The sequence below is a fragment of the Lolium perenne genome, chromosome 5 (assembly GCF_019359855.2).
Source record: "Lolium perenne isolate Kyuss_39 chromosome 5, Kyuss_2.0, whole genome shotgun sequence".
Lineage (NCBI taxonomy): Eukaryota > Viridiplantae > Streptophyta > Magnoliopsida > Poales > Poaceae > Lolium > Lolium perenne.
Genome location: NC_067248.2, coordinates 138,441,911 through 138,461,433, shown reverse-complemented (window position 1 = coordinate 138,461,433; position 19,523 = coordinate 138,441,911). Strand labels below are relative to the sequence as shown.

Sequence of the window (19,523 nt, the reverse complement as noted above, 5' to 3'; positions counted from 1 at the left end):
CCACACCAAACTCGAAACAACTCATTAGAGGGTTAGTGCACAATCAAAAACTCACATGTTCAGAGGTGACACAATCATTCTTAACACTTCTGGACATTGCATAATGCTACTGGACATTAGTGGATCAAAGAAATTCATCCAACATAGCGAAAGAGGCAATGCGAAATAAAAGGCAGAATCTGTCAAAACAGAACAGTTCGTATTGACGAATTTTAAAATGGCACCAGACTTGCTCAAATGAAAATGCTCAAATTGAATGAAAGTTGCATACATATCTGAGGATCATGCACGTAAATTGGCTTAATTTTCTGAGCTACCTACAGGGAGGTGGACCCAGATTCGTGACAGCAAAGAAATCTGGAACTGTGCAGTAATCCAAATCTAGTACTTACTTTTCTATCAAAGACTTTACTTGGCACAATAAAACACTAAACTAAGATAAGGAGAGGTTGCTACAGTAGTAAACAACTTCCAAGACACAAATATAAAAACAAAGTACTGTAGCAAAATAACACATGGGTTATCTCCCAAGAAGTTCTTTTCTTTATAGCCATTAAGATGGGCTCAGCAGTTTTAATGATGCACTCATAAGAAATAGTATTTGAAGCAAAAGAGAGCATCCAGAGGCAAATACAAAACACATTTAAGTCTAACATGCTTCCTATGCATAGGAATCTTGTAAATAAACAAGTTCATGAAGAGCAAAGTAACAAGCATAGGAAGATAAAACAAGTGTAGCTTGAAAAATTTCAGCACATAGAGAGGTATTTTAGTAACATGAAAATTTCTACAACCATATTTTCCTCTCTCATAATAATTTTCAGTAGCAACATGAGCAAACTCAACAATATAACTATCACATAAAGCATTCTTATCATGAGTCTCATGCATAAAATTATTACTCTCCACATAAGCATAATCAATTTTATTAGTTGTAGTGGGAGCAAATTCAACAAAGTAGCTATCATTATTATTCTCATCATCAAATATAGGAGGCATATTGTAATCATAACAAAATTTACTCTCCATAGTAGGTGGCACCAAAAGACCACTATCATCATAAATAGGAGGCAAAGTATCATCAAAGAAAATTTTCTCCTCAATGCTTGGGGGACTAAAAATATCATGAAAACCAGCTTCCCCAAGCTTAGAACTTTCTATATCATTATCAACAATGGTGTTCAAAGCGTTCATACTAATATTACTACCAGCATGCAAATAAGATTTCATAGGTTTTTTAATTTTCGCATCAAACAATCCATGTTTTAAATCAGGAAATAGAACAAGAAGCTCATTGTTGTCCATTATGCCAAACTAGTGTAAACAAGAAACAAAAAGATGCAATTGCAGGATCTAAAGGAAATAGCTTCGAGCACACACACGACAGCGCCAGAAAAATACTTTACCTGGAACCGTAGTATGAGAGCCTTTTACCTTTCCTCCCCGGCAACGGCGCCAGAAAAGTGCTTGATGTCTACGTTCCCCCTCCTTTCCTGTAGACAGTGTTGGGCCTCCAAGAGCAGAGGTTTGTAGAACAGCAGCAAGTTTTCCCTTAAGTGGATCACCCAAGGTTTATCGAACTCAGGGAGGAAGAGGTCAAAGATATCCCTCTCATGCAACCCTGCAACCACAAAGCAAGAAGTCTCTTGTGTCCCCAACACACCTAATAGGTGCACTAGTTCGGCGAAGAGATAGTGAAATACAGGTGGTATGAATATATATGAGCAGTAGCAACGGTGCGTAAAATAGCTTGCTGGCGTGTAGTTGATGGTGGTAGTATTGCAGCAGTAGTAACACAAGAAACAAGAAACAAGCAGTAGTAACGCAGCAGTATTTAGGAACAAGGCCTAGGGATTACACTTTCACTAGTGGACACTCTCAACATTGATCACATAATAGAATAGATAAATGCATACTCTACACTTTTGTTGGATGATGAACACATTGCGTAGGATTACACGAACCCTCAATGCCGGAGTTAACAAGCTCCACAATAATGCTCATGTTTAAGTAACCTTTAGTGTAAGATAGATCAACGCTACTAAACCAAGTACTAGCATAGCACGCACACTGTCACCTTCATGCATATGTAGGAGGAATAGATCACATCAATATTATCATAGCAATAGTTAACTCCATAATCTACAAGAGATCATGATCATAGCATAAACCAAGTACTAACACGGTGCACACACTGTCACCTTTACACACGTGCAGGAGGAATAGAACTACTTTAATAACACATCACTAGAGTAGCACATAGATAGTAGTGATACAAAACTCAGATGAATCTCAATCATGTAAAGCAGCTCATGAGATCATTGTATTGAGGTACATAGGAGAGAGATTAACCACATAGCTACCGATACAGCCCCGAGCCTCGATGGAGAACTACTCCCTCCTCATGGGAGCAGCAGCGGTGATGAAGATGGCGGTGGAGATGGCAGCGGTGTCGATGGAGAAGCCTTCCGGGGGCACTTCCCCGCTCCGGCAGGGTGCCGGAACAGAGACTCCTGTCCCCCAGATCTTGGCTTCGCGATGGCGGCGGCTCTGGAAGGTTTTCGTGGGTTTCGTCAATCGTTCTAGGGTTTTCTGATCCAGGGGCTTTTTATAGGCGGAGAGGCGGCGCAGGAAGGTCGAAGGGGGGCCCACACCCTAGGGGGGCGCGCCCCCCCCCCTAGGCCACGTCGGGGTGTGGTGTGGTGGCCCTGCCACCCTTCTCTGGCGGTTCTCGTGTGTTCTGGATGCTTCCGGGTAAAATAGGAACTTGGGCGTTGATTTCGTCCGATTCCGAGAATATTTCGTTACTAGGATTTCTGAAACCAAAAACAGCAGAAACAAAGAATCGGCACTTCGGCATCTTGTTAATAGGTTAGTTCCAGAAAATGCACGAATATGACATAAAGTGTGCATAAAACATGTAGATAACATCAATAATGTGGCATGGAACATAAGAAATTATCGATACGTTGGAGACGTATCACCCACCTAAGTTTTCTATTGATAATTTCGATACTTGGCAATTTGAGTTCCGCTCTCATGTTTGTAGTGCCTCCAATGAATTATGGAGAATCATCTTGGAGGGCTTCAAGCCATACAACCCCGACAAGTTGACTAGAAGAGAAGCGGTTGATAGTCAACTCAACAACACCGCCTTGCACATGATTCAAACTAGTGTGGGGACAAGGGAATTGCATCGTGTCCGGAACTACACCACCGCCAAGGAAGCTTGGGATGGCTTGACCGCTAGTTGCATTGGAAGTGAGAGCACAAGGAGGAACAAGTATAATGCTCTTAAGAATAAAGCCGAAGGGTTCATGAGGCTACCGGATGAAGATCATGAAGACATGTATGGAAGACTTCTCACCGTTGCCGATGCCTTCCGGCTTATTGGTGCCACCCACATCAATGACTCTTGGATCAAGGAGAAGTACATTGAATGCATGATGCCATTTGTACCCATTGATGTCAAGACTCTTGTGGGGAGGGAATGCTATTCCTCTCTCACCTCTCAACAAGTCGTGCACGAGATGCAAGCTCTCAAGGTGCTTGAGGAAACCTCTCATGATTCTCGCAATCGTGCTCTTGGGATGGCAAAAGGTTCCAACCTTGCCTTGGTGGTCAACTCCGTTGAAGAAGTGATTCCTCAAGAATCTTATAGGGCATCTTGGAGCATGACCTATCCGGAAGATTTGCAATGCCACTACCATGACCACATGGCCTTCCATGCAAAGTCGTTTTGGATTGATCCGTCCAAGGCCAAGGAAGACAACATCAAGAGAAACAACAAAAGTGGGTTCACTAGCTTTGGTCCAAAGACAAGATCATGCTACAATTGTGATGACATGCGCCACTTCATTGCCGAATGCCCCTATGAGAATAGAGAGCTTCATAATGGGAGGCTCATTTCCAAGGACAAGAGCAAAGACACAAAGGGCAAATATTCAAAAGCCCCCAACAAGAAATTCTACAACAACAAGACCAAGAAGGGCAAGAGGCCCTCAAGAATTGTGCTAGTAACAAAGGAAGAATATTCTTCTGATGAAGTGGGAAGCTCTAGTAGTGAGGAAGATGAAGAAAGCTCAAAGGAGTTGGCCGCCATCGTCACCACCAACATTCCCTCTTCATCTCTCTTTGACTCTCCCAATGAGAATCCTCATATCAAGAATGCACATTGCTTCATGGCAAGGTCCTCCTTGGACACATCTATTGTGCTATCAACTCAAGAAGAGTATACCTCCGGAGATGATGATGTTGATGATGAAGAAGATGCAACCTCTAATGGATTGGTCGCTCTTGCCTCCCTCTCCACCAACTCTTCATCACCAACTGAATCCCCCAATGAGGTCATTCATGTGGAGGAAGAAAGTTGCCTCATGGCTAAATCCTCCGAGGTATCATCCCCAAACCCCTCTATGCCTAACTTATCTAGTGATCTAGGGGTTGATGATGCTAGTCTAAAAGTGAAACAAGAAATGCTAGAGTTTGATGATTTCATTCTAAACCTACAAGGTAACACTAAAAAGCATGTTTCAAGCCTCATGGTTCGTATAGCTCAACAAAGTGATATGCTTGAGAAAAAGGGTCAAATAGAGAGAGAAGACTCTCTTGAAATCCATGCCCTTAAAAATGCTCTTGAGGAAAGTCAAGAAACTATAGCTTCTCTTGAGGAGAGGCTAGAAACTCTTGAAGAGCCTCAAGATAAAATTAACAAGCTCACTAAAGCTAGAGATCTTGCTAGAGCTAAGACTAAAGTGCTTATAAAGGAAAAGGCCAAATTTGGTGTTGATCATGAGAAACTTGTGAAGGATCTAGATGAACTAGACAAGGCTCACAAAGCCTTGAAGAGTGAATACTCTCTCCTCTCCGAGTCTTATGAGCAACTTCAAATTAGGCTTGCTTCATATGACATACCTAGTACCTCTACTCCTTCATGTGATCATGCAAATATAATTGAGGAAAATGCTAGGTTGAAAGATGAACTTGCTAGGACCTCCTCTCCCCAAAGTAAACTTTCCTTGGATGATCTTTTGAGTAAGCAAAGGTCAAACAATGGGAAGGAGGGACTTGGTTTTAATACCAAGGCTAAAAAGGCAAACAAGAAAAAGACCAAGCCCGCACGTGAGAAAGCTAATGGTGAACCCCGAAAGGGCAACACCATTAATGATGATGGTGCGGGAATAGATAACCCTCACTATGTTCTCTTTAAAGATTATTATGGTGATGTCTATGCTAAATATGTTGGTCCTTATGATGGTTATGTTGCTTGGTCTATTTGGGTTCCAAAGACCCTTGTTGCTAACAAAAGAGGACCCATTGAAAAATGGGTACCTAAATCCAAGAATTGATCTCATGTAGGACTATGCCGCCGGAGGTTCAAAATGGGTACTTGATAGTGGATGTACAAGTCATATGACCGGCGGCAAGAACCTCGTCAAGGAGTTGAGGCCCAACATAAATAATATCACTGTCTCCTTTGGCGATAATTCTACATCCGAGGTATTGGGTTTTGGCAAGGTTGTGGTTGCACACAACATTACTCTTGTGGATGTCATGCTTGTCAAAATCCTTGGTTACAATTTGCTTTCCGTTTCTGCCCTTGGCAAGATGGGTTTCGCCGTCTTTATTGATAATGATATTGTGGTCCTCTTGTGGAGCAAGACTCTAAAAGTCGCTTTCGTTGGGTATCGCGAACATAACTTGTATGTGGTGGACTTCTCGGGGACCACCACGTCAAGTGCGATGTGCCTATTCGGAAAGGCGGACGTGGGTTGGTTATGGCATCGCCGCCTAGCCCATGTCAACATGAGAACTTTGCAAAGTCTTCACAAGGGGAACCATGTTGTGGGACTAATGGAAAATGTGTCTTTTGCCAAAGATCGTGTTTGTAGGGCTTGTGTTGAAGGCAAAATGCATGACTCTCCGCATCCAAGCAAGACTATCATCTCCTCCAAGAGGATCTTGGAGCTCCTTCATGTGGATCTCTTTGGTCCCGTTACTCATGCAAGTCTTGGTGCAAAGAAACATTGCTTGGTGATAGTTGATAATTACTCAAGATACACTTGGGTCTACTTTCTCAAGACGAAAGATGAGACTCAACAAATATTCATTGACTTTGCTACCGAGGTGCAACGCCAACACAACCTCCTCATTATGGCAATAAGAAGTGACAACGGCTCCGAGTTCAAGAACTATACACTCAATGATTTTCTTAGTGATGAGGGGATTCGACATCAATATTCCGCTGCTTACACCCCTCAACAAAATGGTGTTGCGGAGAGGAAGAACCGGACTCTTATGGATATGGCAAGATCTATGATGGCGGAGTATAAATCCCGCTATAACTTTTGGGCGGAAGCCATCTCCACCGCTTGCCACTCCTCTAACCGGCTCTATCTCCGCAAGGGCTTGAACAAGACTCCATATGAAATACTCACCGGGAACAAGCCTAATATCTCATACTTCAAGGTGTTCGGGTGTAAGTGTTTCTACAAAATCAAAGGGGTTCGTTTGTCTAAATTTGCTCCTAAAGCTTTGGAGGGTATATTTGTGGGTTACGGTGCCGAATCTCACACTTATAGAATCTTTGATGTATCCTCCGGGATTATCATTGAATCTTGTAGTGTGAAGTTCGAAGAAAATGATGGCTCCCAAGTGGGGCAAGTTGATGTTTGTGCAGGTGATGAAATACCTCAAGATGCCATAGTAAGAATGGGTGTGGGATTTTTCCGCCCCATTGAGGGACACGGTGTGGCGTCTCGGGAAGAACTATGCTCTACCACGGTGGAGCCCTCATCTTCTCAACATCAACAAACCTTACCTAGTGAAGCAAATGATGCACCAACCCAAGAACAAGAACAAGACCCTCCCTCTTATGTGCAAGATCAAGGACAAGATCAAGGTCAAGATCAACCAATCTTTCATAATGGCTCCAATGAGGATCCAATCAACTCTTGCCCTTCTCCGAACATTGTTCAAGATCAAGCACATGAGATTGAGCAACCCCAAGCAATTGAGGAAGCTCAAGTTCAAGGTCAAGACGGGGACCCAAATGATCAAGTTGATCAAGTGACACCTCCAAGGCCTAGAAGAACCAAGGAGGAGATCGAGGCCCGTCGTTTAGCAAGAAGAGAGAGGACCCTTGAAATTCGTGGACACACTCATGACAAGGTCCTTGGTGATGTTCGAGCAAAAGTCTCCACAAGAAGGCAATTGGCTAACTTTAGCAATCATCATGCTTATATCTCCGTAGTGGAACCCAAGAAAGTGTTTGAAGCCCTTGAAGATTCGGATTGGGTGGAAGCTATGCATGAGGAACTCAACAACTTCAAGCGCAACAAAGTGTGGACCTTAGTAAAGAAGCCAAAGGAGTGCCGCAATGTTATAGGCACTAAATGGATATTCAAGAACAAGCAAGATGAGTTTGGAAATATTGTGAGGAACAAGGCAAGATTGGTGGCTCAAGGTTTCTCTCAAGTTGAAGGGATTGACTTTGGAGAGACCTATGCTCCCGTGGCTCGTCTTGAGTCCATCTGTATCCTTCTTGCTTATGCATCGCATCATAACTTTAAGTTACAACAAATGGATGTGAAGAGTGCATTTCTTAATGGTCCCTTGCATGAAGAGGTGTATGTTAAGCAACCCCCGGGGTTCGAGGATCTCAACTTTCCTAACCATGTCTACAAGCTTGATAAAGCACTTTATGGTCTCAAACAAGCTCCTAGAGCTTGGTACGAGCACCTTAAGGAATTGTTGGTAGACCGTGGGTTTGATGTTGGGCTAATCGACCCCACTCTTTTTACTAAGAGGGTCAATGGGGAGCTTTTCGTTTGCCAATTATATGTTGATGATATTATATTTGGCTCTACTAACAAAGCTTTCAATGATGAATTTTCAAAGCTTATGACCGATAGGTTTGAGATGTCTATGATGGGAGAGATGAAGTTTTTCCTTGGTTTTGAGATCAAGCAATTGAGAGAAGGAACCTTCATCAATCAAGCAAAATATCTCCAAGACATGCTCAAGAGGTTCAAGATGACCGAGTTGAAGGGTGTGGCCACTCCGATGGTTACCAAATGTCATCTTGCACTAGATCCCAATGGTAAAGAGGTGGATCAAAAGGTATATCGCTCCATGATTGGATCCTTGCTTTACCTTTGTGCATCTAGACCGGACATAGTGTTGAGTGTTGGTGTGTGTGCAAGGTATCAAGCTTCTCCTAAGGAGAGCCACATGATGGCTCTCAAAAGAATCTTTCGATATTTGGTTGATACCCCAAGATATGGTATTTGGTACCCCAAAGGCTCAAGTTTTATTCTCAATGGATACACCGATGCGGATTGGGCGGGTGACAAGGATGATAGGAAATCAACTTCCGGGGCTTGCCAATTCCTTGGTAGGTCCTTTGTGTGTTGGTCTTCTAAGAAGCAAAATTGCATATCTCTCTCCACCGCCGAAGCCGAATATGTTGCCGCCGCAAGTGGATGCACTCAATTGTTATGGATGAGGCAAACTTTAAAGGAATACGGTGTCATTTGTGACAAAGTGCCTCTATTATGTGACAATGAAAGTGCCATCAAGATTGCCTATAATCCGGTGCAACATTCAAGAACGAAGCATATTGAGATCCGGAATCATTTCATTAGGGATCATGTTGCCCGTGGTGATATTGAGCTTATCTATGTTCCTACCAAAGATCAACTTGCCGATATATTCACGAAGCCTCTTGATGAAGCAAGATTCACTTATTTGAGGAATGAGCTAAACATCATCGATTCAAGGAGTATAGCTTGACCATCTTGCAAACACACCTTCGTCTCAAAACTTTATTTGGTTTAGATGTGGGCATGGAAATAGGGGGAGTGCGGTTTAAATTATTGAGCTATCCCTCCCCCCATAATGCCAACATTAAAGATTTCATTCTCGTTATATCATATGTTGATATGTGAGCTTAAATGATGAGTATTGGTTTGGACCCAAGATATATCTTCGCGGTGCCATACCATAACACCCATATATGGTGGCCTAGGCCACCACACTCTTCTTCGTGAAGAGTTGGAGTTGTTTGGTTTTTCATTGGATTTTATTGACATCTCCATGTTCTTATGGGAAATCACTCTAGTTTGGCCTTATTTGCTCATATCTTGCAAACTTGAGTGACCATGTACCATTAACAGTTTGTATCTTCTAATACCTAAGCCTACTCTCTCCTATAAGCCATTTCCATCTTGCTCATTTGTCATGTTTGGTAAAAAACTTGGAGTTAGAGGTTTTTCGGTCGGATGATCTAGGTTGCTCCATATTATTGGTAAATTTGCACCTTATATGTGACGTGATACATTATTGCATCGCATATGGGTCATGCAAATAACCAATGAAAGATGGGCCGGATTCACGGCGATTCTGGAATTTTCCAGAACCCCGGATAATCCGGCCCCAGGCGACCCCGGAAAATCCGGCCCAGCCGGATTATCCGCCCTAAGCTAGGGCCGGATTATCCGGCCTGGGCAGATCTTGAAAGTGTTGAGGTCGAGGCCGCGGGGGGCCAAACGGTTCACACCTCCCCCCCCACGCGCCTCTCTCCTCTTTCTCCTCTCAAGACCGCCGGATCTCCTCCTCCTCGCCGGAGACGCTCCGTCCGCCCCCTCTCGGAGTTCTTGGGTGGATCGGGTGCATCTCCTCCCTAGCTACCTTCTCCTCCAAGCGGGTTCCACAATGGATGTGGGTATGATTCACAATCTCTAACCCTAGATGTTGTATTTTATATGTGCTATTTTCTTGGTGGAATTGGTGTCTAGTTGTTCCAAATCACGTGTAGTGTACTCCTCTTGCATGCTATGAGGCCGATCTAGTCTTAGACAAGTTTTTGATTGAAAAACTGCACATCTCGCAGGGCCGGATTATCCGCCCCCCGAGCAGGCCGGATTATCCGGCCAGGCCGGATTATCCGCCCCCAGGGGACACCGGATTATCCGGCCTGGAGCTTCATCGCCGCTGCAGTTTTTGCTTCAATCTATCATGTCTAGATTTGTACCGACTTATAGCATGTTTCTCGAGTATATTACTATATCTTACATGACTTATGAGCATTACCTTCTCTTTGCTACCCGCCTTTGCTTCTCACAGGTGGTGCTTCTCGGGGTGGTCGGAGACGCACAAGGCATGATCGATCTAGTGACGAGTTTGCACCCAATGCACCTGGCAAGTCCGTCGCTTCAAGGCGGAAGAACAAGGAAGTGAGGGAGAACTACAAGGCCATGGATCGAGTCTCTTATTCTGCTATCCGCTTGAAGAACTGGTATGAAGATGTTCCAAGGGATGAAGAGATAGAGGGCAGGAGATACTGGTGCATGGAGCAAGTGTTCATCTACAAGGACGTCTATGAGCCCATGAAGAATCTGAGACCCATGCAAGCTATCGATGTGGACATTCTGGCTGCAAACGATCACTTTGAAGATGCAATCTGGGTAGCTGGAAGAATGGGCTTGAAAGATATCATGAAGATTCAATGTGACTATAGCCCAGATTTGGTGAAGCAATTCTTTGCCACTTTGGCAATCAAGAAAGATGAGGAACGCACTATGGAATGGATGACTGGCTCCACTCACTGCAGTGCCACTCTGCGCCGTTTTGCTGGTATTCTTGGAGTTCCTGTTGATGAGGGTCGTCGTCTTCATGGACCACAACAGACAGATAAGAATGCTCTTGTGGATCTCTATACCTCAGCGGGAAGAATTGGTTTTACTAAGGGGCTGCTTCCCATATACAGTCAGTTACTCCGGTTCTTTCGGGCAACCATTTGCCCAAGTGGTGGTAACAATGATGCTCTCCGGGGAGCCCTTGTGGACCTTATGCACCTCAGCTTTAAGTGTGCTCGTGATGGTAATGAGGTGCGGGGCTACACTCTTGATATCATGGACTTTATCTTCCATGAGATCCGTGATGCCATGGTCTCCCGGACCACCATACCATATGCACCCTACATCCAGCTTCTCATCAACAACTCTGTGGCTGTGAATAGTGAAGATTTGAGTGGGTATCCTTTGGTGAAGCACCATGTCAAGAAGGCCTACAAGCTTAAGCCAGTCTCTTCAGCTGTACCTGCACCTGACACTTTCATGGGTGATGCTCGTTCTAGTGGTGTTGCTCCTGCTCGTCATCCTGATGTCCCGGCTATGAGGAAGCAAGTGACCCGGCTTAGTTGGTTTCAGCGTCACATCCTTTGCATGAACATTGAGATCCATAAGGAGAACTATGCAGCTAGCCGAGAGCGTTCTGAGATTAAGCATACTCAGGCGGTTATTCTACACAAGCTCCGTGGTGATCAAGGTCCCCCGCCTCAGCCTCCAGCTCACCAGGGTTACAGTGGATGGCACTCTGCACAGGTTCCATGGAGTGATCTTGATGATTGCCTTCAAAGGTCCAACACCTCTCGTCGTTCTCCGGATGCACCTGACACTGATGAAGAGGAAGAAGAAGAAGAAGAAGAAGAAGAGGCGCAAGAGTCTGATGATGATTATGCCTCCGAGTGATCCCCATGGGGCGAGTAGCATCGCGCTTGTCCCCTTTTTGGTGTCTCGATGCCAAAGGGGGAGAAGCGTTCTATTAGGAACTCTCTCGGGGATTTGCATGATTTGGGCACAAGCATATGCGTTTATCATTCCTTTATTGCTTGTGTTCCCTCTTATTTGAACTATTTGCTTTGGTTGTGTTCCGTTTCCGTTTAAAACTATGTGCTATGTGGTGTGAGACATTGTTATGGTTTTCGGATTTCTATTTGTTGAGATCAAGGATATTACATTATGTGTGATGCTATATCTCCGTATTATATATCTACACATGGGTATGATTTCTTACATCCTATCTCAACTTCATATGTGTCAGTGTCTAGTGTTAGAGCTCATGTTGGATATCTCTTGTGTTGAGGCACCATACTCCTATGTGTTGTGTATTTGTATTCAAATGCAAATTACTTAGATGCACACATGTAGGGGGAGTGCCTCTATGGTTTACCATCATGCTTGTCTCTTTAGTGATTCTCTTGCAAATCCGTATATTATCATCAAACACCAAAAAGGGGGAGATTGAAAGAACATCTCTCACATTATGTTTTGTGTGTTTGATGTCAATATATATGATACACTAATGTTTGTTTAAGTGGTACAGGGATTACATAGTTTCATATTTGTGTGTGTTGGATTTGGTCGGTCTGTCAAAAGTTAACAGGAAAAATGTGGCCAGGCCGGATAATCCGGGCCGGATATTTTTGAAATATCCGGCCCCCTGATTTTGGCTAAGTCGTCGAGTAAATGCAGCGCAGTATGGGGGCCGGACATTTGCCCGGATAATGTCCCGGTATTGTACCAGGGCCGGATTATCCGGGCCGGATATTTTGGAAATATCCGGCCCCCTCGTTTTTGGCTAAGGACTGGAAGAAATGTGAACCAGTACAAGGGCTGGACATTTGGCCGGATAATGTCACAGTTTTGTCCCGAAGGCCGGATTATCCGGGGCGGATTATCCGGCCCTTACTTAGGCCGGATTATCCGGCCCCCCGGAAGCAGCAACGGCTCAATTTTGAGGGGAGGTATAAATACCCCCCTTCTTCTACCTTGGTTGCTTGCTCAATCATTACACAAGAAATCTGCCAAGCCACCTCCATTAGAGCCACCTCAAGAAAGTCAAGATTTGCAAGATCTCCTTCCTCCCCCAACCAAAGCTCTTGATCTTTGGAGATTCGAAGGAGAAGACACCGATCTACATCCTCACCGAAGCGTTCTTCATTTCCCCCTCTCTTGTTTGAGGGATCTCATGCTAGTGCTCCTATTTGGTTCCCTAGTTGATTTGTGTTGATGTATTGTTGTTGATTGTTGTGTTGTAACAGATTTGGGAGCCTCCAATTTGGTTGTGGATGTGTGCCCCAAGAACCTTGTAAAGGCCCGGTTTCCGCCTCGAGGAAATCCCTTAGTGGAAGTGGGCTAGGCCTTCGTGGCGTTGCTCACCGGAGATCTGAGTGAAGCCTTCGTGGCTGTTGGTTTGGCTTTCGTAGCAACCACACTCCTCCAAACGTAGACGTACCTTCTTGCAAAGGAAGGGAACTACGGGAATCATCTCCGTGTCATCGCGTGCTCCACTCTCGGTTACCTCTATCCTATTCTATCTCTATATTGCTTAGATATATCTTGCTTAGTTGTTAGCCTTGTCATATAGGTAAATTCACTTAGTTGCATATCTAGAGAATTTACCTTTTGTGTCAAGCCTAAATTGAAAAAGAACTAAAAATTGGTTAGCACCTATTTACCCCCCCCCCCCTCTAGGTGCGGCATACGATCCTTTCACTAGTCCGTACCGCGCTCGGAGGTGTGTGGCGCGGTACACCCGACCTGGTCTCTGGATAGAAAAAGCCCTATACAGCAAGCACTACAAATGGAACTCGCAGCTCACATCTAGGCACATGTGTTGGGCCGGACCACACTACCCTTTTTCTCTTTCTTCTTTCATCTTTTTCCTTTTCTATTTCTTTTATGTTTCTTCTTGATAGTTTTAAAATCTGAAATTTATTAAAAATAAATATATGTTACATCTGAATATTTTTCAAAAATATAATAATTTTTAAATTTGATTTTTTGAATTTTTTGAATTTTTCATGTACATTTCAAAAAAAAGTTGAATTAGAACATTTTTTGATATTTTCATATTTTTAGAATTGGAAAAAAATTTAGATCTAAATTATAGTAAAAATGAAAAACCGGGCGGAAGAATGAAAACCAAACAAAAAAGCAAAATCTGAACAATAAAGGCAAACAGGGATGTGCGGTGTTGCCTGGGTACTTGCCAAGCTAGTCGGTGTATAGGAACTATTGTCCCGAAGAATCATCGTAGAGTGTGATTCTCCACATCTGAACCATCTATATTTGGGTCTGAGATATTTTTGGGTTAAGTTATATACTCCTTTCAATTTTTATGTAATGCCACTATCGAAAATATATTTTGCATCGATCTATATAAAACCACTATCACACTAATCGAGAAAATTGATTGCATGTGTGCCTTGTAAGATGGTGCTCATTTTTTGCAAACCTTGCATGTAGTCATAATGAAAGAACACCACACGCAACATGTTTAATTAGCCCAAAACACGAGAGAACTTTCACATAATTAGATGTGATTTTTATTAGTTGCATGTGTTATACCATAAATATGAATCCATGTTGGGCAAAAAAGTTCCATGCTCCTCATTCCACGTATTTAGGAACACCATATGGGTGTGAATTAGTGCAAGCATGCGAGAATAATTTTAACATCTACTATCAATCAGTCATGTGTGTACGTTCATCGTGCATTATGTCCAAGATGGATATTATAAACGCGACAAGCAAATAACAAAAAACGATAAAAGAAAACACAGTGGAGACACAAGATTTAGCGTGGAAAACCCCTTCCAACACAGAAAGGGGAAAACAACGGGCGCCAGCCAGCAAATACTTCAATATATCGGGGAGTGTTCACAAACACGGTGGGTTATCTTATAATCTGATTTTTTCGATAAAGAGAATATATTAATATCAAAAGATACCAATTACACCCAGCCTCTGCAACAACGCCTCATCCTAATGGCAGAACGGATGCACACAGGCAAAAAAGAGTAAAGAAAACTAAAAAAATAAAGGTCCCGCTACAGCATTCCAGACCTAGCAACAGCAATACAACCACCGTGACAACACCTGAAATACAGACTCTCCAAAAGCAACGCCTCCAAAAGGGAACAGTGCACCACGCCGTCGTCGCCCGACCAAAGGTCTTAGGTTTTCACCCTGAAGATAGTCCCCATTCTCAAAACAATGCCTCCAACAAGGCATTGCCAGGCACAACCAGTTAAGGCCAGACCTTGGTTTTTCACCCTGAGAGGTAAGACTCTGAAATTCACCTGTGTTGTCGCCTCCACATGCATACCACTGCTGCGGAGCCCGGAACGCTAAGCAAATTCCTCAGCATCACGGAGACTCGAACCTCCTTTAGCCAGTCCATCAATCCGTCCTTCATGATATTCCTTCTTTTGACTTCACCATGGACCAAACAGTCACATGATGTAAACACGGAATAAAGCTTCTTGCCGCTCCCTTCGAAACCAAACGGTTGGAATAAAAATATGGGTGTGCGCGACCGAATACCACCCGATCCAGCAAACTCCAGGCAAAAGATGCACTATTACATTCGGCGGCGGAGCTTTCCGGAACTCAACTCTCGAGCCAGATCAAGGCAAACTGACCTCCGAAAGATCTTCATCTTCGCTTGCGAGAAACCCGAGTACCGCCACCAAAAACAAAGCAAGACTAGTAGCCCCCACGTCGCTAGTCCTTCCTGTCGGTTCACCAGGGAAGAGGACGGCGGCACGGATCATGCATACCACCGCTGAACCGAAGGGGGCAGAGGCCGCCACCGCTCCACCAAATCCTCCATGGCTACCGACGGAGAGCCTTAGGCCCTGACCAAGTAGCCGTGCCGCCCGGCTTCCTCCATCGGTGCTTCATCACCTCCCATGGAACGCCGTCGCGGAAACCCTCTCATCCCCCTTGTCGTTCGACGAAGGGGGTGCTGCCACCACCGCTAGGACCGGGGCCGGGTTGTGGCCGTGGCTGAAGCCTGGGCTGAGGCCGGAGCCGGGGCCGGGGCCGGGAACGAGGCCGGCAGCAGCGGCGGCTGTGGGGCGCGGGGCTAGCGGATCCTCTGCCTCCTCCCGGGAGGGGGCGGGAGAGGAGGAGGTAGGGTTCTCCCTTTGTCTAATTGATCTGATAAACCCTAGCCGGCGGCTTACAAGATGTATATATAGGCGGTGACAACAGTCCGTACCGGTGACGGGCCAAGCCTATCGGCGATAGGCCTCGCTCCGCTCGTTAGAAGTTAGCCTCCCTTTAGTATATAAATTTGGATCACAATATCACAATGGAGATGCTATGTTCTAGGGATTTCAGCTGATTCAGAATGTCGCGTCGCTATGCATGAACAGAATGGTGAATTGGTGCAAACACCAATGACGTTGGAGCTTCAATGATGATAATCGTCACTGGGGCTTGTGGTATTGCTAACTTGTTCTTTTGTTCTGCCTAACTTTATAGATTTGTTGTTAGCCTTTTTTGGTTATCGTGGTTTCTTTTGTCGTGGATAATAGCAGTCCCCTATGGTTTCCCGAACTCTCTTTAGAGTTAGGCTGTAGCCTCATCGCATCCCTTGCTATTCGCCGTGCACGGCACGCCGGCGGTGGTGGCCACCTTCAGACCTCATTCGTGTATCTGATGGAAAGAGGAGCTAATGTTGGGATCGATGCTTGGTGTTTGTATCCCTATTAGGCCTTGTTTACTTCTAGAGTATTTATGGGGATGAGAGGGGATTATTTCGTATCCCGGAAAATCCCCACTAGTCCGTTTACTTCTCCGGTTTTGAACGACATAATCCCGAGATATCCCCTCCCATCCCCTCCCATCCCCACATTTTTTGCCTAAATCAAAAACTCTCCATCATACTAGTGTATTTTTGGGGAGGGGTATTTGAGGGGATTGGGTGAACACCAAATCCCCTCCCATCCCCATACCCTTTGGGAAGAAAAATACGAGAGAAGTAAACAAGGCCTTAAAGAGTTGATTGACGGGCACATCGCACGCAGCACTTGTCCAACTCTCGATCGATCGTCTCCCTTCCCTGTCCGCTTTCCTATCATCAGGCCATCACATTCATCTCCCACCATTGGCGCGCGCGCGCGTGCGTGATTCCCCCTGCGCGCGGGCGCCGTCGGCCGGACACGCGCGCGACGTGCCGGAGATGCCGGCCCGGCCCGACCACCGTACGTGGCGCGCCAATCTCCCTCGCCTCGAGCATCGCATCGCATCCCAGACCACTTGTCTGCTCACCAATGTTCCTTCATGCATATTGCAGTTCAAGACAACGAACTGTCCTTCTAAAACTAAGATGCCCATGGCTGTCAGACAACGCTAGTACCTCCTGATGATCTCGAGTTTCAGACTTACTTTGATCTCATACGTGCTGCTGCTTTGTCGTGTCGGCTCTGTCTCTGACAGATGTGTCTTTGTTTCAGTATTATTAGTATTTCTAGGGCGAGCAGCTGCATGTCTGACAGACAAGAGTATCTTGGGGGCGGGCAGGTACATCGATACCTGCGTGCTGATCGATCCAGCGCCCTCGCGTCATGTGCGTGCGCTTGGTCGACGATCGGTTAGCAACTCACGAAACCAGACGAAATTTCAGTTAGCGACGAGCACGATCGATCGAGGACATGGAAACTAACGTCACTTTCGCAAGGTTTGGTGGTGCTGCGGCTACTTGTCTTCCAGGACCAATAGTCAACAAAACAACAGCCGCCGATGTTGTCCCGTGGTAAGGTACAAAACATCAGCTGCGGCTAACTCGAAGTTTCTCTTCGATCTCAGTGGTTTGCGAGCTGAGTTGTTCATAGAAACTGCGGATCGAAGAAGATGGTCCTAATATGAATATACCCTGGGGAAAACGCATCAACCGTAACCTACATGTATATAATATATATCACTGTTAGACAACCGAGTATCCTCAAGATATTCGGTGTAGTTAAAACAATATCTCCTGATATCGCTGCAATCAAACCATATCTGGTGCCCTGCTATGTATAGGAGATTGGGCCTTAGAAAGAACTCCGGAAAACAAGGGGGGTTAATTAGTGAGACCGGTGTCAAATTTCTCCGGAAAAAACTACGTCAGTGCTAAGCTTTTGATTCAGCAGCTTGTTGAATACATGCGCGATTAAAGAGACCTACGACCATTTCTCCAAGGAAACCGATCGATTGATTAATTAGATAAGGATGTAAAGATTGGAGGTTACTGTCAAACTTTCAGCTAGATCAATCACACACATGTATGTCAAAAGCGATGACCGAACAGCTTTGAAAAGATGGGCGAGAACGTACGACGAATACAAAAAACATTTCGTATAATTTATTAGCTATGCTGAACTGCAGTAGTTAAGTATGAATCAATCCGGTCATGCATACTGGTGTACGTACGTGGATCAGATCGCTTGATCAAAATCAATAAGATCTAAGTACTGTCTAGCTAGGAGGGGAGGGCGCCGACGAGCAGTTTCTGCCGGTGGCGGCGTCGCCGCAACCGCAGGTGCGCGGGGTGAAGCCGCAGGTCCCGAAGGGCTTGCCGGGGATGTTGCAGTCGATGCCGTAGCAGCAGCTCGTGTCCACGCACGACGAGCTGTTGTTCGCCGCCCCCGCGCCCGGCGGGCAGCAGCGGCACCCCATGCACAGTTCGAACGGCGCGTACGCCGCCGCCGTCCAAGCCGCCGACGCCGCCGGTGCCGACCGGTACACCACCGTGCGCACCGGCACGTACCCGTCCAGCGATGCGCCGCCCGCCACGCCTCCTCCGTGGGCGGCTTGGAGCAGGAGGAGGAAGAGGAGCACGACGCCAGCGAGAGGGTCCACGGACGCGGCCATGGCTGGTTTGGCAGCTTCGAATTCTACACTGGTCACTGGGGAATGAGGTGGGTTTGGCAAGATGGCAACACCGTTCCACGTAGTGGTGGAATATATATGCGTGGACGATCCGTGGTACCGTGTTTTTTTTTGGTGTTGATGGAAAGGAAACGCACAGACAACCAAATCGAAGCCCCTAAAGGCTCAATAAAGCTCGTTTTAAGTCAAATATAAACTCCAAAACCTGATTAGAGCAATTCCAATAGTGTAGCCAACAGCTGGCTATAAGCCAAGTGCCATGTCATATATAGCCAACTTACAGCCAACATATACAATAGTGAGCTATAAAAATGTAGTACTTTATCAATGTATGACCCACCTTTCACTCTCACAAAGTGCCTAGGAGCACGTGCTAGAGCTGGCTCTTGCATAAGACTAGCCACAATGGGAGTATCATAAGTAGTATCATGCATGCCATGTTGGCAAAAATCTGATGTGGCGCACCAATTAATGATGTGAGACATGGGAGTGGTATCATAATATGATACCGTATCATAGCACGTAAAACTAAAAAACTTAATGGTAAACACATCATGTACACTAATTTGCATTGAGATTCTACAAAATATTAAATATGATGATACTATGATATTATCTTATGATACTATGCATTGTGAGGATAGTATCATAAACTAGTATCATGTGCATGATACTAGTGTATGATACTTCCCATTGTGACTAGTCTAAGAGCCCACTCTCCTTCTCTCTCCTCCTCTCTCTCCTCCAACTAAGCAATAATATACTATTTTAATCCTTATAGCCAGCTGACTAGTACTTATTGTACTTGCTCTTAGATCACCATAAACTATTCCTGGAATTCAGGAATTGAAATTGACCGATCCTTGGCTGGCCAGAAGGATGATTTTACACACATCAGAGTTTAAACCCTTTGGCATGGCATGTGTGCCTCGTAAAGGCGGAAACAAATTTAATAGGAAGTGATGTTTCCGATAACTAGACGCATGTACCATCAATCTCAAGACCTGGCCCGCCGGT

The 19,523-nt window shown here is 45.1% G+C and overlaps 1 protein-coding gene across 1 annotated transcript; it reads right to left on the bottom strand.

Moving 5' to 3' along the window:
• Positions 1-17,955: 17,955 nt before the first annotated feature.
• On the bottom strand, positions 17,956-18,564 carry LOC127304824 (uncharacterized). Its single transcript, XM_051335404.2, has one exon. It carries the CDS (start codon positions 18,486-18,488, stop codon positions 18,093-18,095), a length of 396 nt encoding a protein of 131 aa, XP_051191364.1. The 5' UTR covers positions 18,489-18,564; the 3' UTR covers positions 17,956-18,092.
• Between the last annotated feature and the right edge of the window lie 959 nt (positions 18,565-19,523).